Below are 20,363 nucleotides of genomic sequence, written 5' to 3'. Positions count from 1 at the left end.
AAAGGGGTCCTGGTGCTGCTGCTTGCAGCCGGCGGCGAGGAGCCTCGGCTGGAGGAGGAGAAGGAGCTCGGGCGCGGGATGCGGAAGATCGAGCAGGCAGAGGAAGGAGGAGGCTCTCGGCTGGCCATGATTTGGTTGGGTGGCGCTGAAATTGAGGAGAAGGTGGGTGGCGGCGCTGGCTGACTGAATCGAGGGGGTCGGGAGGGATCCCAAGGAGAGAGTGGTGGCGGGGGGTGAGGGGATGGATGGGACATCTCTCCTAGAAACTAGGGTTTTGGACTGATATTTCTAGCATTGGTTTTTGGTTAGGGGCTATACTAGTCCCTCCGATCGCAATCGGACGGTCGAGAAATAAGTAGGTAGGGGGTCCAAATAAGAAAACGGAGATGTTTTATAGATGTTTGGGGATGATCCCGACACATCGGTCATAACTGCCCGGGTCGGGTTCGAGGAAGTTTCGGATGCGCGGGGTCGGGTGCACTGTGCAGAGAGGGGGTCTGACAAAAGGCCACGGAGGCAAGGGTTTTGATGGGCTTAGAAAAGAGAGAGAAAAGAGTGGTCCGGCTAGTCTAAGAGAAGGTCAACAATGAAAACGAAGAAGCGGCGACTACGAGCAGATGCAACTTTTGAAAACATGACGGCAACGGAGTGTCGATGCAATGCGATAATGAATGCATCAAACAAATAAATAACACAGCTGACACGCGAAACAAGGAAGGCATCTGGAGCATCGGTCTCGGGGCGTCATAGAGTTCTACTAGGACTACTAGTCCTAGTAGGATTCCTCCACAAGGAAGAGAGGGGGAAGGAAGGAGAGGGAGTAGGAAAGGGGGCGCCGCACCCCTTCCCTTGTCCAATTCGGACTGCTAAGGGGGGGGCGGCCTGCCCTGGCTGCCCTTATATCTCTCCAATAAGGCCCATGGTGGCCCATTAGTTCCCCCGGGGGGTTCCGGTAACCCCTCCGGCACTCCGTTTTTACCCGAAACAATCCGAACACTTCCGGTGTCCGAATAACATGGTCCAATATATCAATCTTTATGTCTTGGCCATTTCGAGACTCCTCATCATGTCCGTGATCTCATCTGAGACTCCGAACAACCCTCGATCAACAAATCACATAAACTCATAATACAAATCGTCATCGAACGTTAAGAGTGCGGACGCTACGGGTTCGAGAACTATGTAGACATGACAGAGACACATCTCCGGTCAATAACCAATAGCGGAACCTGGATGCTCATATTGGCTCCTACATATTCTACGAAGATCTTTATCGGTCAAACCGCATAACAACATACGTTGTTCCCTTTGTCATCGGTTTGTTACTTGCCCGAGATTCGATCATCGGTATCATCATACCTAGTTCAATCTCGTCACTGGCAACTCTCTTTACTAGTTCCGTAATGCATCATCCCATGACTAACTCATTAGTCACATTTCTTACAAGGCTCATAGTGATGTGCATTACCGAGAGGGCCCAGAGATACCGCTCCGATACACAGAGTGACAAATCCTAATCTCGATCTATGCCAACTCAACAAACACCATCAGTGACACCTGTAGAGCATCTTTATAATCACGCAGTTACGTTGTGACATTTAATAGCACACAAGGTGTTCCTCCTGTATTCGGGAGTTGCATAATCACATAGTCTGAGGAACATGTATAAGTCATGAAGAAAGAAATATTAGAAGAACTAAACGACCATTATGCTAAGCTAACGGATGGGTCTTGTCCATCACATCATTCTGTAATGATGTGATCCCATTCATCAAATGACAACACATGTCTATGGCTAGGAAACTTAACCATCTTTGATTAACGAGCTAGTCAAGTAGAGGCATACTAGGGACACTCTGTTTGTCTATGTATTCACACATGTACTAAGTTTCCGGTTAATACAATTCTAGCATGAATAATAAACATTTATCATGATATAAGGAAATATAAATAACAACTTTATTATTGCCTCTAGGGCATATTTTCTTCAAGTAGAAACTCATGTAAGCTCAATTGCTTCATCTCGTCGTCATTGCATATGCTTCTTATGTTTGCATTGTCATGCTAATACATATGTTGTTTGCTAGATGCGGTGGCGGCCACTTTGTATCACGAGGTAGAGCAGAAGTTGTTTGCTTTTAGCCATTTTTGGATCATATTGAATGGCAAGCCGAAGTGGACACAACTTGTGTCCAATTCAAGTCCAGCAAGAAGAGAAATGATGGCTCAAGCTCCCACCAATCAATTGGGTTGGACGATGTACGAATGGAAAAGCCACCATGCCAAAGGATAACCGACAAGTCATGGGAATGGACAGGCATTTTTTTGGCAAGGGAGAACAAGAAAGAGGAGAGGTGCAAGCTCATGTTGGATATGCAAAAGGAGAGGGTGGAGTGGGACCTGAAGAGGGTAAATAAGAAGCTGAAAATTGAGAGGGAGAAGATCGAGTTGCAGAAGTAAGAGGCGGCGATCAAATGGGAACTCAAGAAGGCCAAGACATTTGACGAGATTGAGCTTGAGAAGGAGATGTTGCAACTCGCAGGGGACGCTGAGGATACGAAGATCATGTTGGCGGACAAAACCGTTTTGGATGAGCATGCAAAAAGGTGGCTTTCGGACAAGAAGAAGGAGATCAACGACCGTAGAGAGTACGATGCGGCGAGGCGGCTGCTGCGGCAACAACGGATCATGCAGCCAGGATACAGGCGGAGAAGGCAGCCCAAATGCAGGCGGAGTAGGCAGTCTTGGACGCAGGCGAAGCACGACAAGCATGGCGCAATCCGCCTGGGTCGGGGAAGGCGCCATGGATGGCGCCCGGCCAGTGATCTGAGGTCATTCGTCACGCTTGAACATTGATTTCATTTTGACATGTCCGATTTGTTGAACTTTGATTTGCTTTGCTTTGTTTTGAACCGTTGAATTCAAAAAAAATTGTATCATATGATCGATGTGCATGAATTACATTTGTGGTATGTGAATACGCGGCGCATATATAAGGCCAATTCCACCGTGCGACCCCATCGTGTCCGCGCATCCTTTTGAGGTAAAAAGGACGAACCAGACGCCCAGCGCGCGGGAGCAAACGGACTTTTGTCCGTTTTCTGTCCGCTTTCTACCCATCTCTGGCCCAAGTTTGCGCCGCTTTTGGGGTGAAACGGACAGCACGCGGACGCGCGGGGCGTCTGCGCGTGTCCTCCCCTGACCCGCCCGTCGGTGGCACAGGGACGCCTTTTTCTATCCGCCCCCTCCCTCCCTCCAGCCGCACCCCCTCCACTCTTCTCTACTCTTCCACACTCTTCCCCTCGCAACCGCCGCCGCTGCCATTGCAGTCGTACAGCTCGGACGCGCGCTCGCCCAACCCCTTCCCCTCGGCGCCCTCGAGCTACCCAACCACGGCTACCTGATTTGCGCACCCGTCGGCCGGATTTGGGGCGCATCCGGTCGGTCTTGAGCTCTCCCAGCTGTGGAAGGCCGCGTCGCGCCATGGACAGGCCGGACACCGGGCCGGAAGGCCCTGGCAGGGCCATAAGGCCACATGCAGGCAGTGGCTCCTTCTCTAGCCACTTGGATCTGCACCGTCGGCGGTCCGTCGGCGGTCGGCCGGGCATGGTGCTAGCCCAAAAGCTCGTCCGCGCATCGTTGCCACTCATTAAGTGCGACCGCTGCCCAAAGAAGATCGTGCGCCGCGTGTCTACAATGCCGGAACATCCCGGATGGGTGTTCATCAAGTGCTTAAACGATGGGGTATGTGTTCTTTTTAGTTTCGGTTTGTGCTCTAGATTTGACTAGTTGTGCTAACTTCAAATTTTATTATGTAGCATGGATGCAAGTTTTGGTATTGGGAAGAAGAGTACATCGATATATTGATATAGCGCAATTTAGTAGATATTCGTGCACTTTTAGCTAGCATAGAGGTTGTAGATGAGAGAAGTGCACTTGTTGCTAGATTAGAGGCTAGACACGTGACTAGATGCGAGGAAGCAACATCTACTTCTTTAGACTCGAAGAAGAAAAAAGCACGTAAGATCGAGCCTCCTCCACAGATAAACAATGAATGCATCGAGAAGGCACTAATCAAATTTACAGGAACAGTTATGGAAGTTGGATATCTTCTAAAATGTATTCTTGTGGTTCTTGTTTTCTTTGGTCTTACTTTTCTATTTGGTAATGTATTCCTATGTACCAAAAATAAATGATGAAAAAAAAGTTAAGGGCTTACAAAAAAAAGTACACGGATAGGATGCGGCCTGGATGCGGCCGCGCGTTGGACACACTCAGACATGACCCCATTACCCTACCTAAACAGACAAAATCCGAACAAAACAAATATTTGTTTGGGGATCGCGCGATGGAGTTGGCCTACGGACCGACGGGCGGACGCGCACGTGGGCGTGTAAGGCCGGATTTCCCAAAGTCCTGTAGATGATGTAGCCTGTGGACTCTGTGATGGTGACATGGCATGCATCCCAGTATATGGTGGGCCGCATCTTCTCCGTTTGAACCAGCATTTTGTCAACGTATTAGACCAGTCAAATGTACTCATCTATCTTTTTTTTACTCTTTGTAGATATAATCAAGTCATCCGATCATTCTAATATTTTAAATCTGATACTAACAAAAACTGTACCATAAGATTTCTCATTTTGATTTATAATGTGTTGATTTATCCGTTGACCAACATATACTTATGTGGAAAATTTCTGTGTCGATGGTTGCATATCTCTACTCCTAATGGACGAATTGGTTGAATAGTCCCCCCCACTTTTAACCGGTTTATTTTCAACCGGTTTTTCTTCGTCCCACCTCCCACCAGCCCCTCCCACCGGTTTTTCTCTTTTCTCGTCTGACCGGCAATACCCAACGTATTTATGGTAATCAATCATAATTAATCCACGTATAGTAATAAATCAATCCAGGTATGGTAAGGTCATAACTCAGGAAATTTTGAATATGGCAATTATATGGTAACAAATTTAAATTACCCCAAAGGCTATCAATCCAGATATGGTAAGGCCATAACTCGGGAAATATCGAATATGGTAATAAATTTAAATTACCACCAGGTATGGTAAGGCTATCCACGTATAGTAATAAATCATATAGTAATAAATCATAATTAATCCACGTATAGTAATAAATCAATCCAGGTATGGTAAGGTCATAACTCAGGAAATTTTGAATATGGTAATAAATTTAAATTACCCCAAAGGCTATCAATCCAGGTATGGTAAGGCCATAAATCGGGAAATATCGAATATGGTAATAAATTTAAATTACCCCAAAGGCTATCAATCCAGGTATGGTAAGGCCATAACTCGGGAAATATCGAATATGGTAATAAATTTAAATTACCACTAGGTATGGTAAGGCTATCCATGTATAGTAATAAATCATATAGTAATAAATCATAATTAATCCACGTATAGTAATAAATCAATCCAGGTATGGTAAGGTCATAACTCGGGAAATTTTGAATATGGTAATTATATGGTAATAAATTTAAATTACCCCAAAAGCTATCAATCCAGGTATGGTAAGGCCATAACTCGGGAAATATCGAATATGGTAATAAATTTAAATTACCACCAGGTATGGTAAGGCTATCGATCCAGGTATGGCACGCCCTTACCTGATCACCTATCACAATCTCCAGCCCCACGCACGCACCAAAGAACCCACCCGGCACCAAACACAACTCCTCTCGACCCCCTCGAGTAAACGCTGCCACCGTCGTGCGATCTTCCTGACACAGACGCCGTCGCCGCCTCCTTCCCACCTACGGCATCCCCCACGTCCATGGTGACGGCGCTCGCGTCCTACACTGACCCTCCGCCTCATATAGGTTGGTCGTTGATGGAGTGGGATGTGCCGCTGCGGTTTGGGGAGGCGCAATCACGATCTGGTTGGGATCTTAGTGTGGACTCGTTCTCTACGATGAAGGATGGCGCTGCCTCCCTGGCAAATGGGATCGGAGGAAGGGGCTCTACGTCGTGAATGTCGGCGAGGCAGCGGCCGAAGGCGAGCCCGACGGTGAGCACGGGTGTTCGTCCCATGAAATAGGCGGCCACGGAGGGCGGATCTGAGGCCACCCCAATCGCCGGTGGCCCTTCCTCCCATCGCTCATCGCCTCCATTCTCTCTCTCCTCTAAATCTTTGTCGCCCCTGCCTGATTCTGGCCGACGCCATCCGGCTCTCGCATCGACCACCACCAGCACGGCTGCAGACGAGGCGCAACCGCAGACGCCGCCGCCGCCATCCTCATCCACCTCCTCCACCATCCTTCCCAGCCGTCGTCGGGGGCACCCGCCATCTGCGCTCTAGCCCACCCGCTCCCTCCTATCCCCTCCCCCTGCCTGCCAGCCCCGTGATCCATCGCACAGATGGCAGGTACTACAGCGACCTCCTCCCCAGCGGATCCGGCCTCCTCCGATGGAGATCCATCCTGGGCACCGCCTTATTCTATATCAATGTCTCATTCCACCTCACCTCACATGAGCCTTTACCCTCCCACCTCTGCTTCAGATCCACATCACTTTGCAAGGTATGTGCTTGATTGTTTCGAACTGGATCGATGGATTATGCAAGGTACTTTGGGTGTCGTCATTGACGGCAATTGTCACGCCATGCTACCATCGGAGGGGTCCCTCATCGATGATTAGGGTCTTCCGAACTGCACGAGCTCCATTGAGAAGGATGTTTTTAATTCTGGTTTTGCCTACATGCTTTCTTTGCCTGTATCTACTTAGCTAATGTCTTCTTATAGATAGTAGCTGCTGAAGTGGTGATCAAAGTTGTTCACTATAAGGAAACGACCATGATAACAAAAGTGTATATTCCCTGACCTTTGACCTGAAGTACTTTTTCATTAGAAACTTGCAACAGCCAGGCATTGAAATTAGCAACAGCTTCGTACGTACTGAACTAATTTGCAGCAACACGTACTGAACTAAGTTAGGTTATGCTCATCGTTCCAACATGCTTAGTGATAACCACCTAGCAAGCTGATCAAACATGAAAAAATTGAAGTGCTACTATGTGAAAATTTATTTAATTGGCTCTTCTCTAATTGTACACTTGCATAAATCTCAGATCCTGCAAATTACAGTATAACCATAAAAGTCATGCTTTGACTCCTATAGGGCCTTTTGCACTTTAATATGACTAATAATTTGCCTTAATATCACAGATTGTATTACTACCTTTCTAAGTGAATGACATTCAAGAAGGTCATTAAATAAAACCAAGAAATCCTTCTGGTATTGGAGTGTAGGAAAGTTGAGACTATAAAACCAAAAGGTTATATTTACGTTTATTAGAGAAGGTTCTTTACTTTTTATAGGAAAACACAAAATGTTGTGATGTAGAGTCTAGGTGGTGGGCCTCCTTGATCCACTTGGTGGATGAGGGCGACTCCGGTCCTGGCATCCATAGTGCCGGTGATCCAAAAATCATAGGGCCTGGATATAGCTCTAGCAGACATATGCGGCTTGCGCATCGAGCTTGGTCGTCTCGAGCATGGAGATAGGCGAGTTGTAGACCAAGAGCTGGTACAGAGATAGGCGAGTTGTAGACAAAAGCTGGTGGGTAGCAAGAAACGCATGCACACCAAAGAACAAATCTGAGTCACATGCCTACTTCTATTGGTTTCTACAAAGAGCGGCTAGCTTAGATCTTAGACCAGTCGGTCACTGTCGAGGTCGCCAAGGTGATCTTACAGCACCGCCGTGGGGATTTCTCATGATTTTATGTAGGCAAGCCGCAAGCGGTAGTGGTGATTGGCTGGGTGGTGTCGCTGCCTTGGGAAGAGATGAAGTGATGGTAAAAGTAAGCAGGATCCGATGATTCTTCCGTGGGGATAGCCAAAGTCAAGATGTCGACTACAGACTCGTCGCAGACTTGCAGTGAACCTGGATGCGGCAAGCCTGATTTGTGGATCGATGGCGGGTCTTGACTTTGTTAGGCCGGGATTGGATGGTTGCGGAGGGTGGTGTGCTTGATTGGGTTCCCATGGAAGAATGTGGCCTCCTCGTGGATCTGGTCATGCCCATCCTAGAGAACATTGTGTCCCTAGCTCCCTCGAGGAGCAAGGACAGTGCAAGCGGCAGCAGGGGGTAGGGGTAGATGTGGGGAGGGATGTCGGCGGCTGCTCGAGGTCATCATGATGAAACCCTTGACGTCCCATCTTTATCAATGGAAGTGGAAGAGCACGAAGTCGAGATTGGATAGGAGTTTGAGTTCTTTTTGGCACCGATCGGTTCCCCACTTTAGAGATGTATTTTTTTGCGTGCGAGCAAACAGTGGGTTGATTCTAAAAGGGATAGGCACTTTTCAACAGAAGTGCATGACGGACCAAAAATATGACCTCATTTTATTTGTTTGATAGATATCGTATTATTCGTTGTTGTTCGTTCGGTGAAATTTCCTAATATTTGATTGTTGTGTTTCTAATTAGAGCACCCCATAATTACCCAATATGAGGGGATGATAAATGAAAGATACTGATTATAAATTTTAAAGAGCCCATGGCAACGCACGGTCGTTATACTAGTACTATATTGGTGTTACTAGTCAATGTGTACGTGCAATGCACGTTAATTTGAAAGTATATTAAGTGCATTAAGTGCATGCGGATATTAAGTAGGATATTATTTATGTATTAGTATGTGATTAGCATTATATTTGGCATGAAATTAACTGCACGCTAAACGTGTTGAGCGCTCTACATTGAAGCAGTTTAGGTCGTTGGATTGACATGATTTGATGACCGAGATTAATTGGATCTGCCCCGTTGGGTCTTTTTATATTGGTATAGATAATATCATGTGGTGGCGTTTCTTTCTTCTTGGTGGTGGGAGGGTGCGTTGTATTGATATATTTTTATAGGCTAGTTGCTGTAGATTAATTTGAAAATTCTTTGGCCCAATCAAAATCGTAAACTAAATCCAAAATTAAATACCACAATTGAATGAAAGAGCTTCAAGATTAAGGAATATAGTGAATTAAAAGAATTGAATGGGAGAGTTTGAGAAATTGTTGATCCGGCCAAAATCAAATGACACAATTTTTAAATTAAATATCTTAATTAATTTTGAGTCTTCAAAAAATAGGAAGCATAGTGTATAATATAAAAGAACTGAACGAGGGAGCCGTGAGAAATTGTTGATCTGGTCGAAATCGGATGACCCAATTCTAATTGATGATCTCAATTGAATGTGGCCTCTTTAAAACTAGGGAGCTTAGTATTATGGAAGATATTTAGGTGATAGTAGCACCTGCCAAAGCAAGCACGAAATAAGATCTCACCCTTTAGTGAGATTTGTTTTTTTAATGAGAGGAGAAAATCCAGTGAGAGGGGATGTCAGGAGGTGAGACAAAAAACCGAACGAAAAAATCAAACAAAAATAAACTTCTCTTTTAAGAGTAGAGATAGGTTGTTGAATGGACACATTCGATGGCTGTTGAGTCCTTTTATATTGATATAGAATAGCGGAACCCGGCTTTGATTTGTGTGGCGTATTTTTTCGATAGAGAGTGAATTTTGTTGACTCGGTATAATTAGAATACATACAGTCGATACAAGCACAAACGCGCAACTAAATATGTCGGCAAATAGCAAAGTCAGTGCAGAGCAACATGAGTGTGGATGCAAATTTTTTTTGCATCGAACAGTGTGGATGCATTTGGAGAGCGCGTGATTAGCGACGCTACGTACACCAAGAGTAGTTAATTGTAATAGTACTTGCTGTCAGCCGGTCTGTGTTCACATCGCAGACAGCGGCCGCGCGTTGGCGCAGTCAACTCTTCCTCCTCCAAGCGGTTGTTCATGAGCTAAGCAAGCAGACGAGACGATGTAGCCCGCGGACTCTGTGATGGAGACATGGCATCTTCTCCGTTGAGCCAGCATTTTTGTCAACACATGAGAACAGTCAGATGCAGTTATCTTTTCTATTTTTTTCACCCTTCGGATATAATCAAGCCATCTGATCGTTCTGATCTTTTAAATCTGAAACCAGCAAAAACTGCATCGATCTTTTTGGTTGAGTTCCCCACACGGCTCAGAGACCCGACGGCGTGGGCCGCGTGGCCCTAACTAACTAACAACTATAATCTTTTCAGAAGAAAAACTTAACAACTAGAATAACAACGGAACTCCGGGATTAACCAACCAATCATCAAATTTTTAAAACGAATTCGTGTAACTAACGTTGATCACGAGCAGGTTCCGAACCTACAAATAGCCAAGTTGGACACGGCTCCTGTGAATCTGCCTGGATTCGGCGGAAACCATATATGCCAGCCGGTTTGGGCAACTGGGCCGATTCCATCCAAGAAGAATTAAAGGAGTAACTCGCTGCGTTATAAGACCGCCGGGCGCATCGATCGCTAGCTAGCTGTTCGCACGCAGAGCACCAGTCCAGCGTAGGCGATGGCCCGGGTAGGCGGCGGCGATGTCGAGATCGGGGGGCTTCCGGCGCCGGCGGGCGACCCTCGGCGGAGGGTCGTCGCCGCCGACGACTCCCTCGACGACGACGGCAAGCCCAGGCGGACAGGCAAGCCAAACCGATCCATCTCCCTCCCTCTCTCGCTCTCCCTGACGCCATGCGTCCCGGGCTTGGGGCAGACCAATCTTTGACTTTGTTGACTGAGCCGGCCGCGGGTTGGTTGGGCAGGGACGGTGTGGACGGCGAGCGCGCACGTGATCACGGCGGTGATCGGCTCCGGTGTGCTGTCGCTGCCCTGGTCCGTGGCGCAGCTGGGCTGGGTCGCCGGCCCGGTCACGCTCCTGCTCTTCGCCATCATCACCTACTACACCTCCGTGCTCCTCGGCGACTGCTACCGCAGCGAGGACGCCGTCACCGGCAAGAGGAACTACACCTACATGGAGGCCGTCGGGTCCCTCCTAGGTACGCGCCCCCTCCACCACATGCCTCTTGCGTGAGCGCGCCATTAAATTCTTCGCGAGTTCAGGCAATGTTTACATCATCTTGTTTGTCTACCTGCTCGATCATGTGTGTAGGTAAAGGGCAGGTGTGGTTTTGCGGCCTCTGTCAGTACGTCAATCTGATTGGGACTGCGATCGGGTACACCATTACAGCATCCATCAGTGCCGCGTAAGTCAGACGACCTCGCTCTGATGCACTGTTAAGTCAATTCATGGTACTATGCCGTTTATGATGATCAGTTGATCTCACTGTTTTGTGGTTTTGGGGGGGATGATCCAACAGGGCTTTGTACAAGGCCAACTGCTTCCACAGCAAAGGCCACTCGGCCGACTGCGGGGTGTACACCACCATGTACATGGTCGTGTTCGGGATCTCCCAGATCGTCTTCTCCCAGCTCCCCAACCTCCACGAGATGGCCTGGCTGTCCATCCTCGCCGCCGTCATGTCCTTCTCCTACGCCACCATCGGCGTCGGCCTCTCCTTGGCACAGACCATAACAGGTAGGATCAAGAACCTTCCTTCCCACCAAGAGTAACTTTGTGTCTGCATGTTCGATCTAATTGGCAATTGGCAGGTCCTACGGGCAAGACAACCATCGGTGGCACTCAAATTGGGGTCGACGTCACTTCGGCCCAGAAGATATGGCTGACATTGCAAGCGCTCGGCAACATCGCATTCGCCTACTCATACTCCATGGTTCTTATAGAAATCCAGGTATGAATGTCACAAGATTCAGTGCATATTACATACACGTTTGCACCCATAAGTTACGGTCACTAATGGCGTCTATCTATGTGGAAACTGATGCTGCAGGACACGGTGAAGGCGCCACCGGCGGAGAACAAGACGATGAGGAAGGCGAACCTGATGGGGGTCTCCACCACCACGGCCTTCTACATGCTCTGCGGCTGCCTCGGCTACTCGGCCTTCGGCAACGACGCGCCGGGGAACATGCTCACCGGCTTCGGCTTCTACGAGCCCTACTGGCTCATCGACTTCGCCAACGTCTGCATCGTGGTGCACCTCGTCGGCGCCTACCAGGTCTACTGCCAGCCCATCTACGCCGCCGTGGAGAGCTGGGCGGCGGGGCGGTGGCCCGACTCGGAGTTCGTCGTCCGGCAGTACCACCCCTTCTCGGGCAAGTTCAGCCTCAACATGTTCCGGCTGGTGTGGAGGACGGCGTTCGTGATCGTGAGCACGGTGCTCGCCATCTCGCTGCCATTCTTCAACGACATCCTCGGCCTGCTCGGCGCGCTCGGCTTCTGGCCGCTCACCGTCTACTTCCCCGTGGAGATGTACATCTCGCAGAGCAAGATGAAGAAGTACTCCGGGAAGTGGGTGGCTCTGCAGACCCTCAGCTTCGCGTGCTTCGCGGTAACCGTGGCCGTCACCGTCGCGTCCATCCAGGGGATCACCCAGTCGCTCAAGAACTATGTGCCGTTCAAGACCAAGTTGTGAACGGGATTAGCTTAGCTGTGAGTAGAAATTCTTTGACTTGTGTTTGTTTAAGATTTTTCTCGAGAAAAAGGTGTCATCTGTAGACTGTATCTGTGTGCTTGATATTTTTAGATGAACGTGGAAAATCCAGTGGGAAATCTTTGGTAGAACTATGACTATCCAGCCCTTGATGCCGTTGAGTCTCCGTTCCATGCATAATCACGTCAAGAGATTACGTTCACCCAAATGATAAATGTCACACGACACGAAACAATCTGGGCCTGATATTTTTTATGATTAAAGTTGTTATCCAAAAAAAACTAAAACTTGCCATCCAGAAATAAATTTGTCATGCTTGCAACTAAAGTTGTCATCCTCACATCATTAAACTTACCATAAAAACATCGCAATTGCCACGGGTGGCAGGTCCTACTTTTGATCGTGCGCAAGAATATTCCTACTCACTCACCCGAATGAAGTCTATTTTAAACCTTGAATTTGTAGAGCCGGTCGGAATCAAACCCTGAACTCTAAATCCCTGAAGTCCACGCCCTGTATTCAGTGATCCCGGTCAATCTTAACCCTAAGCCTGTTCGATGTTGTTTGGCACACAGGGAAAAAGGCAATCCCCGTCGGGATCACACACTACTCTAGCTGACTATGTTGGCCCAAATCTCTCTTCTCCTTCCTTTCTCTTCCCCGTATAATATCTCCATTGTTTTGAAAAGAAAAGCCAGGTCATGCTGGTCCTAGGAGGTTGCGGCTGTAGCAGGTCTCCTCTGGCGCGCAAGCTTTGCATTAGCCATGATATAACCGCAGGTCCGCAGCGGTGAGACGGGGACCTGAACTGCAACACACCCGTTTCACGACAAATGGCGACAATGTTGGCCGTGTCGCGTGTGCTCCGGCGAGGTCAACCTACCTGCGCCCAGGCGTGTATGCGCGTGTAGCTGGCTAGTGCAAAGCTAGCTACGTACGAGTGCGTGCGTTGCGTGCCTAGGAAATCGATCAAGCTGCTTAGGCACTACGGGTAGTTTGTATGTATATGTAGCGAGCAAATCGACCGAACAGCAAACACCGGCGCCAGCTCAAGCGCCCGCGTACTCCAGGACCTGACCTTGAAAGCTGATACGTACACCAACAACGACTTACTGGCGCCGACCGCCGTGCTCCAGGACCTGTTCCTCGCCGAGGCCGCGACATCGGCCTCCACGGCGCTCCAGTGCCAGCCTACTCGCCTCCCCAGGACCCACACGTCAACGTCGAGATCGACCTGCAGTCCACGCCCCCTGCGTTCCACTCCGGCCACAGGCGCAACCTGCTACCACGCTGCCCGTCATTGGCGCTCCTCCCCTTTCTTTGTCGAGGCTCTTCTCTGGTCAAAGCCGCATAAGCACAATGGCTCCTGCTCAGCCACCTTACTAGCTACCGCGGCCGGTGCCGGATTAGAGCAAGCATGCACACGTTGGTCGTGCTCGTTTCGTTATGTAGTCAGGCTTTTTTAACAGATCTGTCGTGAGGTGAGACAGATAGAAAAGGGGAAGAAGATGGATATGACATGTGGGTCTGAATAGTCAGTGAGAGAAGTAGGTTATCCCGGCTGGGATTGTCCTTTTCCTGGTGTGACAAATAGAGTTAGGGTTTGAATTGGCCGGGATCACTGAATACAGGGTGTCGACTTTAGGGATTCAGAGTTCAGGGTCTGATTCAGACCACCTCTACAAATTCAGGGTTTAAAATAGACTTTACTCCACTCATCCATAGGAGACCTTGCTGACATGGATGCTGCATGCGTTGAAATTAACAAATGCAGATTAATATATTATGCATTTCGCAGGAAACGACAGTGACAGTATAGTAGAATAGTTTTTCGCAGCGTGCATGCACCTTAATTTAACTACAGTACAATTAGCTGCTCTCTGCTTGCTCACGCATTCTCTGTTCGAAATTGCTGCACGGACGACATGTGCTGGCCGACCTGCGGACGAAGGAACAATCCAGCGGCCCTTGCAAAGTCAATCATGCGCATGTGTGGCTGATTTAACCTGTCGTCTTAGAATCGTCCGAAAAAAATCGTGTGTATAGCAAGACTATTCTTTGTTTCTCCAATTGGCGTTCACATGCACAACGGACGACACAGCAAAAATACTCTTACTTGCTTAGCTGTTCTGACTCGGCACTGCTCAGTACAAGATTGAAATAATCGATGTTATTATAGAAATAGAAATTCAACAGCTGGAGCAAGCGGCATTAGTTCTCTTTCGCAGATCTCATCTAATGGACACAGTTGTCGTCTCGTCATCTGTAAGACACGCTGTGATTTTTGCTACTCCCTCTGTTTATTTTTATAAGGCTTTGTAGATGTTTCAAACATTATGCAAAACAACTCAATTTTACTTGTCTGAAACGACTTATAAAAATGAACGAAGGGAGTAAATGAAATCGAAGAGGTAGCTCTTTTTATCAAAAAAAAAATCTAATGGACAGAGTCACGCAGGTGCATTGCATGTGGAGAGTCTCTTCTGGCTCGAGTAGCACCAGAAAGATAGAATCTTCCAGCTCATGCTCATTCATTACAAAAGTCGAAAATTTAAAACAATTGATCTCGTGTAAGTTCTTTTGTCATTGTGGTGCACAATTTGCAAGTTACTGGGTTGTGATCTATGGCAACAACGTTAGCGTATGATCACCGCTCTAATATTGTGCGTACATCTACCAAGTAAAATTTTATAGATGTAACAATCATTGGAATGTTATGCAGATCCGGGTATTGATTGTTCGAAGTGTCACTCACAAGTTGAGTGATGCCAGTATTTTTGAGTTGTGCTAATTCCATAAGTCAAAGTCTCAGTTACATTTCATGCAACGAACAATAACAGATTAAAAAAACTAGAACATCAAGGGTTTAACGCTGAAAAGAAATGGGTTGCTAGATCTAATGAGACCGAGGAATAGGATGCTCTTCTTTTGGCCTTCGAGAAACAAAACAAAAAAGTTTTGAAAATTCTTTTTTTTTTGCGAGAGAAATTTCCAATCTATTCATCAATCATGGCAGTACAGAGAACACAAGAGGTAATAAAAATTACAACTAGGTCTATGGACCACCTAGCGACGACTACAAGCACTGGAGCGAGCCGAAGGCGCGTCGCCGTCTATCACCCCTCCATCACCGGAGCCGGGCAAACCTTGTTGTAGTAGACAGTCGGGAAGTCGTCGTGCTAAGGTCCCAAAGGACCAACACACCGGAGCAGCAACCATCGCCGATGAAGAGAGTTGTAGATTGGAAAGATCAAACCTGGAACCACACGAACGAAGACAAACAAAAACTGGATCCAAAGAGATCCACCGAAGACCAGCACCGACCGAATCCCATGAGATCCGACGGAGACACACCTCCACACATCCTCCGACAACGCTATTCGCACCATCGGGATGGAGATAGGACGTGGGAGACATTATTGCTACGGAGGGACATCGCCGCCGCCAAACAGCCCCAACCAAGACGTTCAACCTAGCAAAAACAAGAACAGGGTCCCTCCCGCCGGCGGGGGGCCGAGATCCTCCGCACCTCCATAGGCCAAAGGCCATCGGAGGCGGGGCGGATCTGCGGCGGCGCCGACGGGAGGAGGAAGGAGACGTTTCTTTGATGAGGAAATTCAGCTCAAGGAGATTTAGCGAATTCGAATCCCTCCCTTCCATAGGGGACTCGGGAGGTTTGTGTTGAGAAATTAAGCAATTGTTCGACTAATTTAATCCAATAATAAATTATGAACATGACATAGGGAGTGCTAATGACATACTGAATTTTGATGATGTACGCATGTACTAGGCAGATAGTAGAAACGTCTATACAAACTACTAGTCCTGCACACATGAAAGTAAACAAGATCGGTGTAAATGTGTTATACCCTCCAGTATGCTAGTCGGCCATAGCAGCAGCGGAGGCGTCGGCCTCGTCTGCAATCCTCTTGTCCGCAGCAGCCTTCTCGGCAGCCGCATGATCGGAGTCAGTGCTCATGGTGAAGACGAAGGTGACATAGAAGTAGTCGATGTAGATGAAGTAGTTGAACCAAGGCGAGCAGTCGCGTAGGAGACGCTCTTCAAAAACCTAATCGCCTCTCTCCCGTACAGGATCTGGAGAAGCGGGGTTTCAGAGGCCTGCTCTCCCGTCAGCCGTGTACGCGGTAGACGGGATGAGATCACCGAGGGCAGCAGCAGTGAAAGGAACGACCAGGGAGTAGTGGGGTGTGAAGCGCATGGAGCTGAGATGCGATGCCTCATATATATAGTCAGTCAGGTAAGAGAACGGTCCAGCAATAAAACGCGTTTAATTACAGATGTTTCATCTCCATAAAAATGTATTTAATTACAGACGTTTCATCTCCATAAAAACATGTTTAATTACAGACGTTTCCATCTCCACAATAAAAACGCATTTATTATGGACGTTTTAATTTCCGCAATGAATATGACATCTCACATTCATTTTGTGTCTGTAATGGACTCTCCAATTTTGACCAGCAAAACATTGCATCGGCTCGGCTCATTCCCGCGACCCGCAACCCGCGGCGCGCGCGCGCCATGGCGTGGTGTGGTGGAGGAGCGCGTGCGGAACACCTCTCCTTCCTTCACACCAACTCATACTAGTGGGAGAAGAGCTCACCTTATAAGTTGGTGTACACCTATCTCAACTAGCCATGTGGGACTAAACTTCCCACCACTCAATTGACAGCATGGGCCCTTAGGGATTTTCTGAAATTGTTAAATGGGCATGTAGCCCAACTAATATTCAGCAATCCCCCACCAGATCCCAAAGGCCCATGGTGTTGTCCTCTATTCCAAACTCTGTTTTGATATACCAATATTTTTAGTGGAGACCCGTTAAGGTTGAACATCCACCTAGAACAAATAGCTACACTCCTCCACAACTGAACAATGGACTAGACCTTGAATTGTCAATTTGGCGTGAAGAAGTTTCACCAAGTGTGTTACCAGTACTAGGCTGCTGAAGGCTGACCCCTCGGGTGGAGCATATTGGTCACTCCTGGCATGTTCATGAACTTACTAGAGATCAACCTAATCTCATAGACTATGACCAGTAGTCAGGCTCATATAGGTGTGTTCCTCCAAAGATTGCTCTGTAGGATAGCATCTTGCTTTTACAAGCCTTGGAACACATTAAGACAAAAGTCAACCTGCCATACAGTTACCGAGAGTTGTGCATCTCCAACGGAGTGGGTTAGCTAAAATACTCTCCTCAGTTAACCACTAGCTTGTTTTCCCAGGTCCTACTTCACGGAATCTCCGATCACATAGGTTGGGTTACTACCATGGCAACTCATGGGTCTCATACCCATCTCTCTCGATGCATTATCTATCACCACACGGGATAGCCCTTTTGTAAAGGGATCTGCCAGATTCTTAGCCGTTTGGACATATTCCAACGCTATCATTCCGGAGTTTCTTAATTTTTTGACAGCTTTTAATCTCATTCTTATGTGTTTGTTGGACTTCATGTTGTCCTTTGAACTCTTCACCTTAGTGATGACAGTCTGATTGTCACAGTTTATAAGGATAGTCGGACCCGGTTTATCAACTAGTGTTAAGTCCATCAAAAGATCTCGAAGCCATCCTGCTTCGACACCAGATGTGTCTAATGCTGTTAATTCTGCTTCCATTATCGATCTCATTAAGATCGTTTTCTTGCAAGACTTCCAGGAAACAACGCCACCTCCAAGAGTAAACATATACCCAGTTGTGGCCTTCATCTCATCAGCATCAGAGATCCAATTCGCGTCACTATACCCCTTCAAGTATCGACGAGTATCCGATATAGTGAAGTCGATAGTTAATAGTACCCTTCAGATAGCGCATAACTCTTTCAACAGCATGCCAATGTACATCACCCGGTTTGGAAACAAATCGGCTCAGTTTGCTCACAGAAAACGCGATGTCAGGCCTCGTTGCGCTCGCTAGGTACATCAGTGAACCAATAATTTGAGAGTATCTCAATTGATCTATAGTCGTGCCTTTGGACTTTCGAATCAACACGCTAGGATCATATGGTGTTTGAGATGGTGTGTAGTCCGAATATCCAAAACGACTCAACACCTTCTCAACATAGTGGGATTGCAAAAGTGTAATCCCACCCTCATTATCTCTCAGTAGCTTGATGTTCAAGATAACATCAGCCACACCAAGATCTTTCATCTCAAAATTCTGAGACAGAAACGACTTGACCTCCTCAATGACTTTGAGGTTGGTTCCGAATATCAGTATGTCATCAACATACAAGCACAGTATAACTCCTTCGCCCCCACCATGGTGATAGTATACACATTTGTCAGCCTCATTAACAATGAAACCAACAGATGTCAGAGTTGTATTAAAATTATCATGTCATTGCTTAGGTGCTTGCTTCAGGCCATATAAAGATTTCAGCAACCTACACACCTTTCTTTCCTGACCATCTATCACAAAGACATCTGGCTGTTGCATGTAGATTTCCTCGTTTAGCTCTCCATTTAGAAAAGTCGTCTTAACATCCATCTGGTGGACGAGAAGACCATGTGAGGCCGCCAACGAGAGTAATACTCGAATGGTGGTCAGTCTAGCCACATGTAAATAAGTGTCAAAAAAAATCTTCCTCTTCTTTCTGGTCATAGCCCTTGGCCACAAGCCTAGCCTTGTATTTTTCAATCGTACCATCGGGCCTAAACTTCTTTTTGAACACCCACTTACATCCTAATGGTTTGCAACCATAGGGACGCTCAGTGATCTCCCACGTCCCGTTAGCCATGATGGAATCCATCTCGCTACGGACCGCATCCTTCCAGTAGTCAGCTTCTGGAGAGGCATACACTTCTGAAATAGAAGTGGGAGTATCATCCACGAGGTACACGATGAAATCATCACCAAAGGTCTTTGCAGTCCTTTGTCTCTTGCCCCTACCAAGGGTTTCCTCGTCATCCTCCTCGGGGTTTTCATCATGTGTTTGTTCATAATAAACCATAGGAATGGCAGGCCCAGGAGTCTCCTCAGATTCCTGTCTAGAAGTGCTTTGCATATCTCTCATAGGAAAAATATCCTCAAAGAATGTAACATCCTTAGACTCCATAATTGTACCAACCTTCTGGTCAGGTACCTCAGACTTCACTACTAGAAATCTATAGCCAACGCTGTTCTTAGCGTAGCCCAAATTAATGCAGTCCATAGTCTTGGGTCCAAGCTTACGCTTTTTGGGGATCGGCACATTGACTTTCGCCAAACAGCCCCAAGTACGCAAGTACGAAAGTGTTGTCCTTCTCTTCGCCCATTTCTCATAGGGAGTGATCTCATTATCCTTTGTCGGAAATTTATTCAGGACATGACATGTCGTCAATATAGCCTCCCCCCACCATGCCTTGGATAAACCCGATCTATCTAACATGGTGTTAACCAAATCAGTTAGAGTATGGTTTTTCCGCTCGGCAACCCCATTTGACTGAGGTGAATAGGGAGGCGCCCTCTCATGAATAATTCCGTGTTCCGCACAGAAAGAATCAAACTCATTAGAGAAATACTCTCCACCACGATCTGACCGAACTCATTTTATTTTCTTTTCAAGTTGATTCTCAACTTCCGCCTTATAGATTTTAAAGTAGTGTAGAGCCTCATCTTTAGTGTTTAAAAGATATACACAACAATATCTAGTAGAATCATCTATCAGTGTCTTTTTCCATCTTTCGTCAATACACCATTCATCTCACAAAGATCAGAATGTATGAGTTCTAACGGCGCCAAATGTCTCTCCTCCGCAGCCTTATGGTGCTTGCGAGGTTGCTTTGCTTGCACACACGAATGGCACTTAGAACCTTTGGCTAAAGTGAAACTTGGGATTAAATTTAATTTTGCTAACCGCGTCATACTACCAAAACCAATGTGACAAAGACGTGAATGCCAAACATTTGTTTCATTAACACTCGTATGAATATTGTTCACGAC

At 47.1% G+C, this 20,363-nt stretch overlaps 1 protein-coding gene across 1 annotated transcript; it reads left to right on the top strand.

Moving 5' to 3' along the window:
- Positions 1–10,264: 10,264 nt before the first annotated feature.
- Positions 10,265–12,550, top strand: LOC123150085 (amino acid permease 8). The gene is made up of 6 exons (XM_044569879.1): positions 10,265–10,550; positions 10,671–10,904; positions 11,018–11,111; positions 11,226–11,443; positions 11,518–11,657; positions 11,757–12,550. Exons 1-6 carry the CDS (start codon positions 10,427–10,429, stop codon positions 12,399–12,401), a joined length of 1,455 nt encoding a protein of 484 aa, XP_044425814.1. The 5' UTR covers positions 10,265–10,426; the 3' UTR covers positions 12,402–12,550.
- The last annotated feature ends 7,813 nt before the right edge of the window (positions 12,551–20,363 follow it).

Source organism: Triticum aestivum, chromosome 7A (assembly GCF_018294505.1).
Source record: "Triticum aestivum cultivar Chinese Spring chromosome 7A, IWGSC CS RefSeq v2.1, whole genome shotgun sequence".
Classification (NCBI taxonomy): Eukaryota; Viridiplantae; Streptophyta; class Magnoliopsida; order Poales; family Poaceae; genus Triticum; species Triticum aestivum.
The sequence above is the reverse complement of the archived record's forward strand: the minus strand, read 5'-3'. Positions and strand labels throughout refer to the sequence as shown.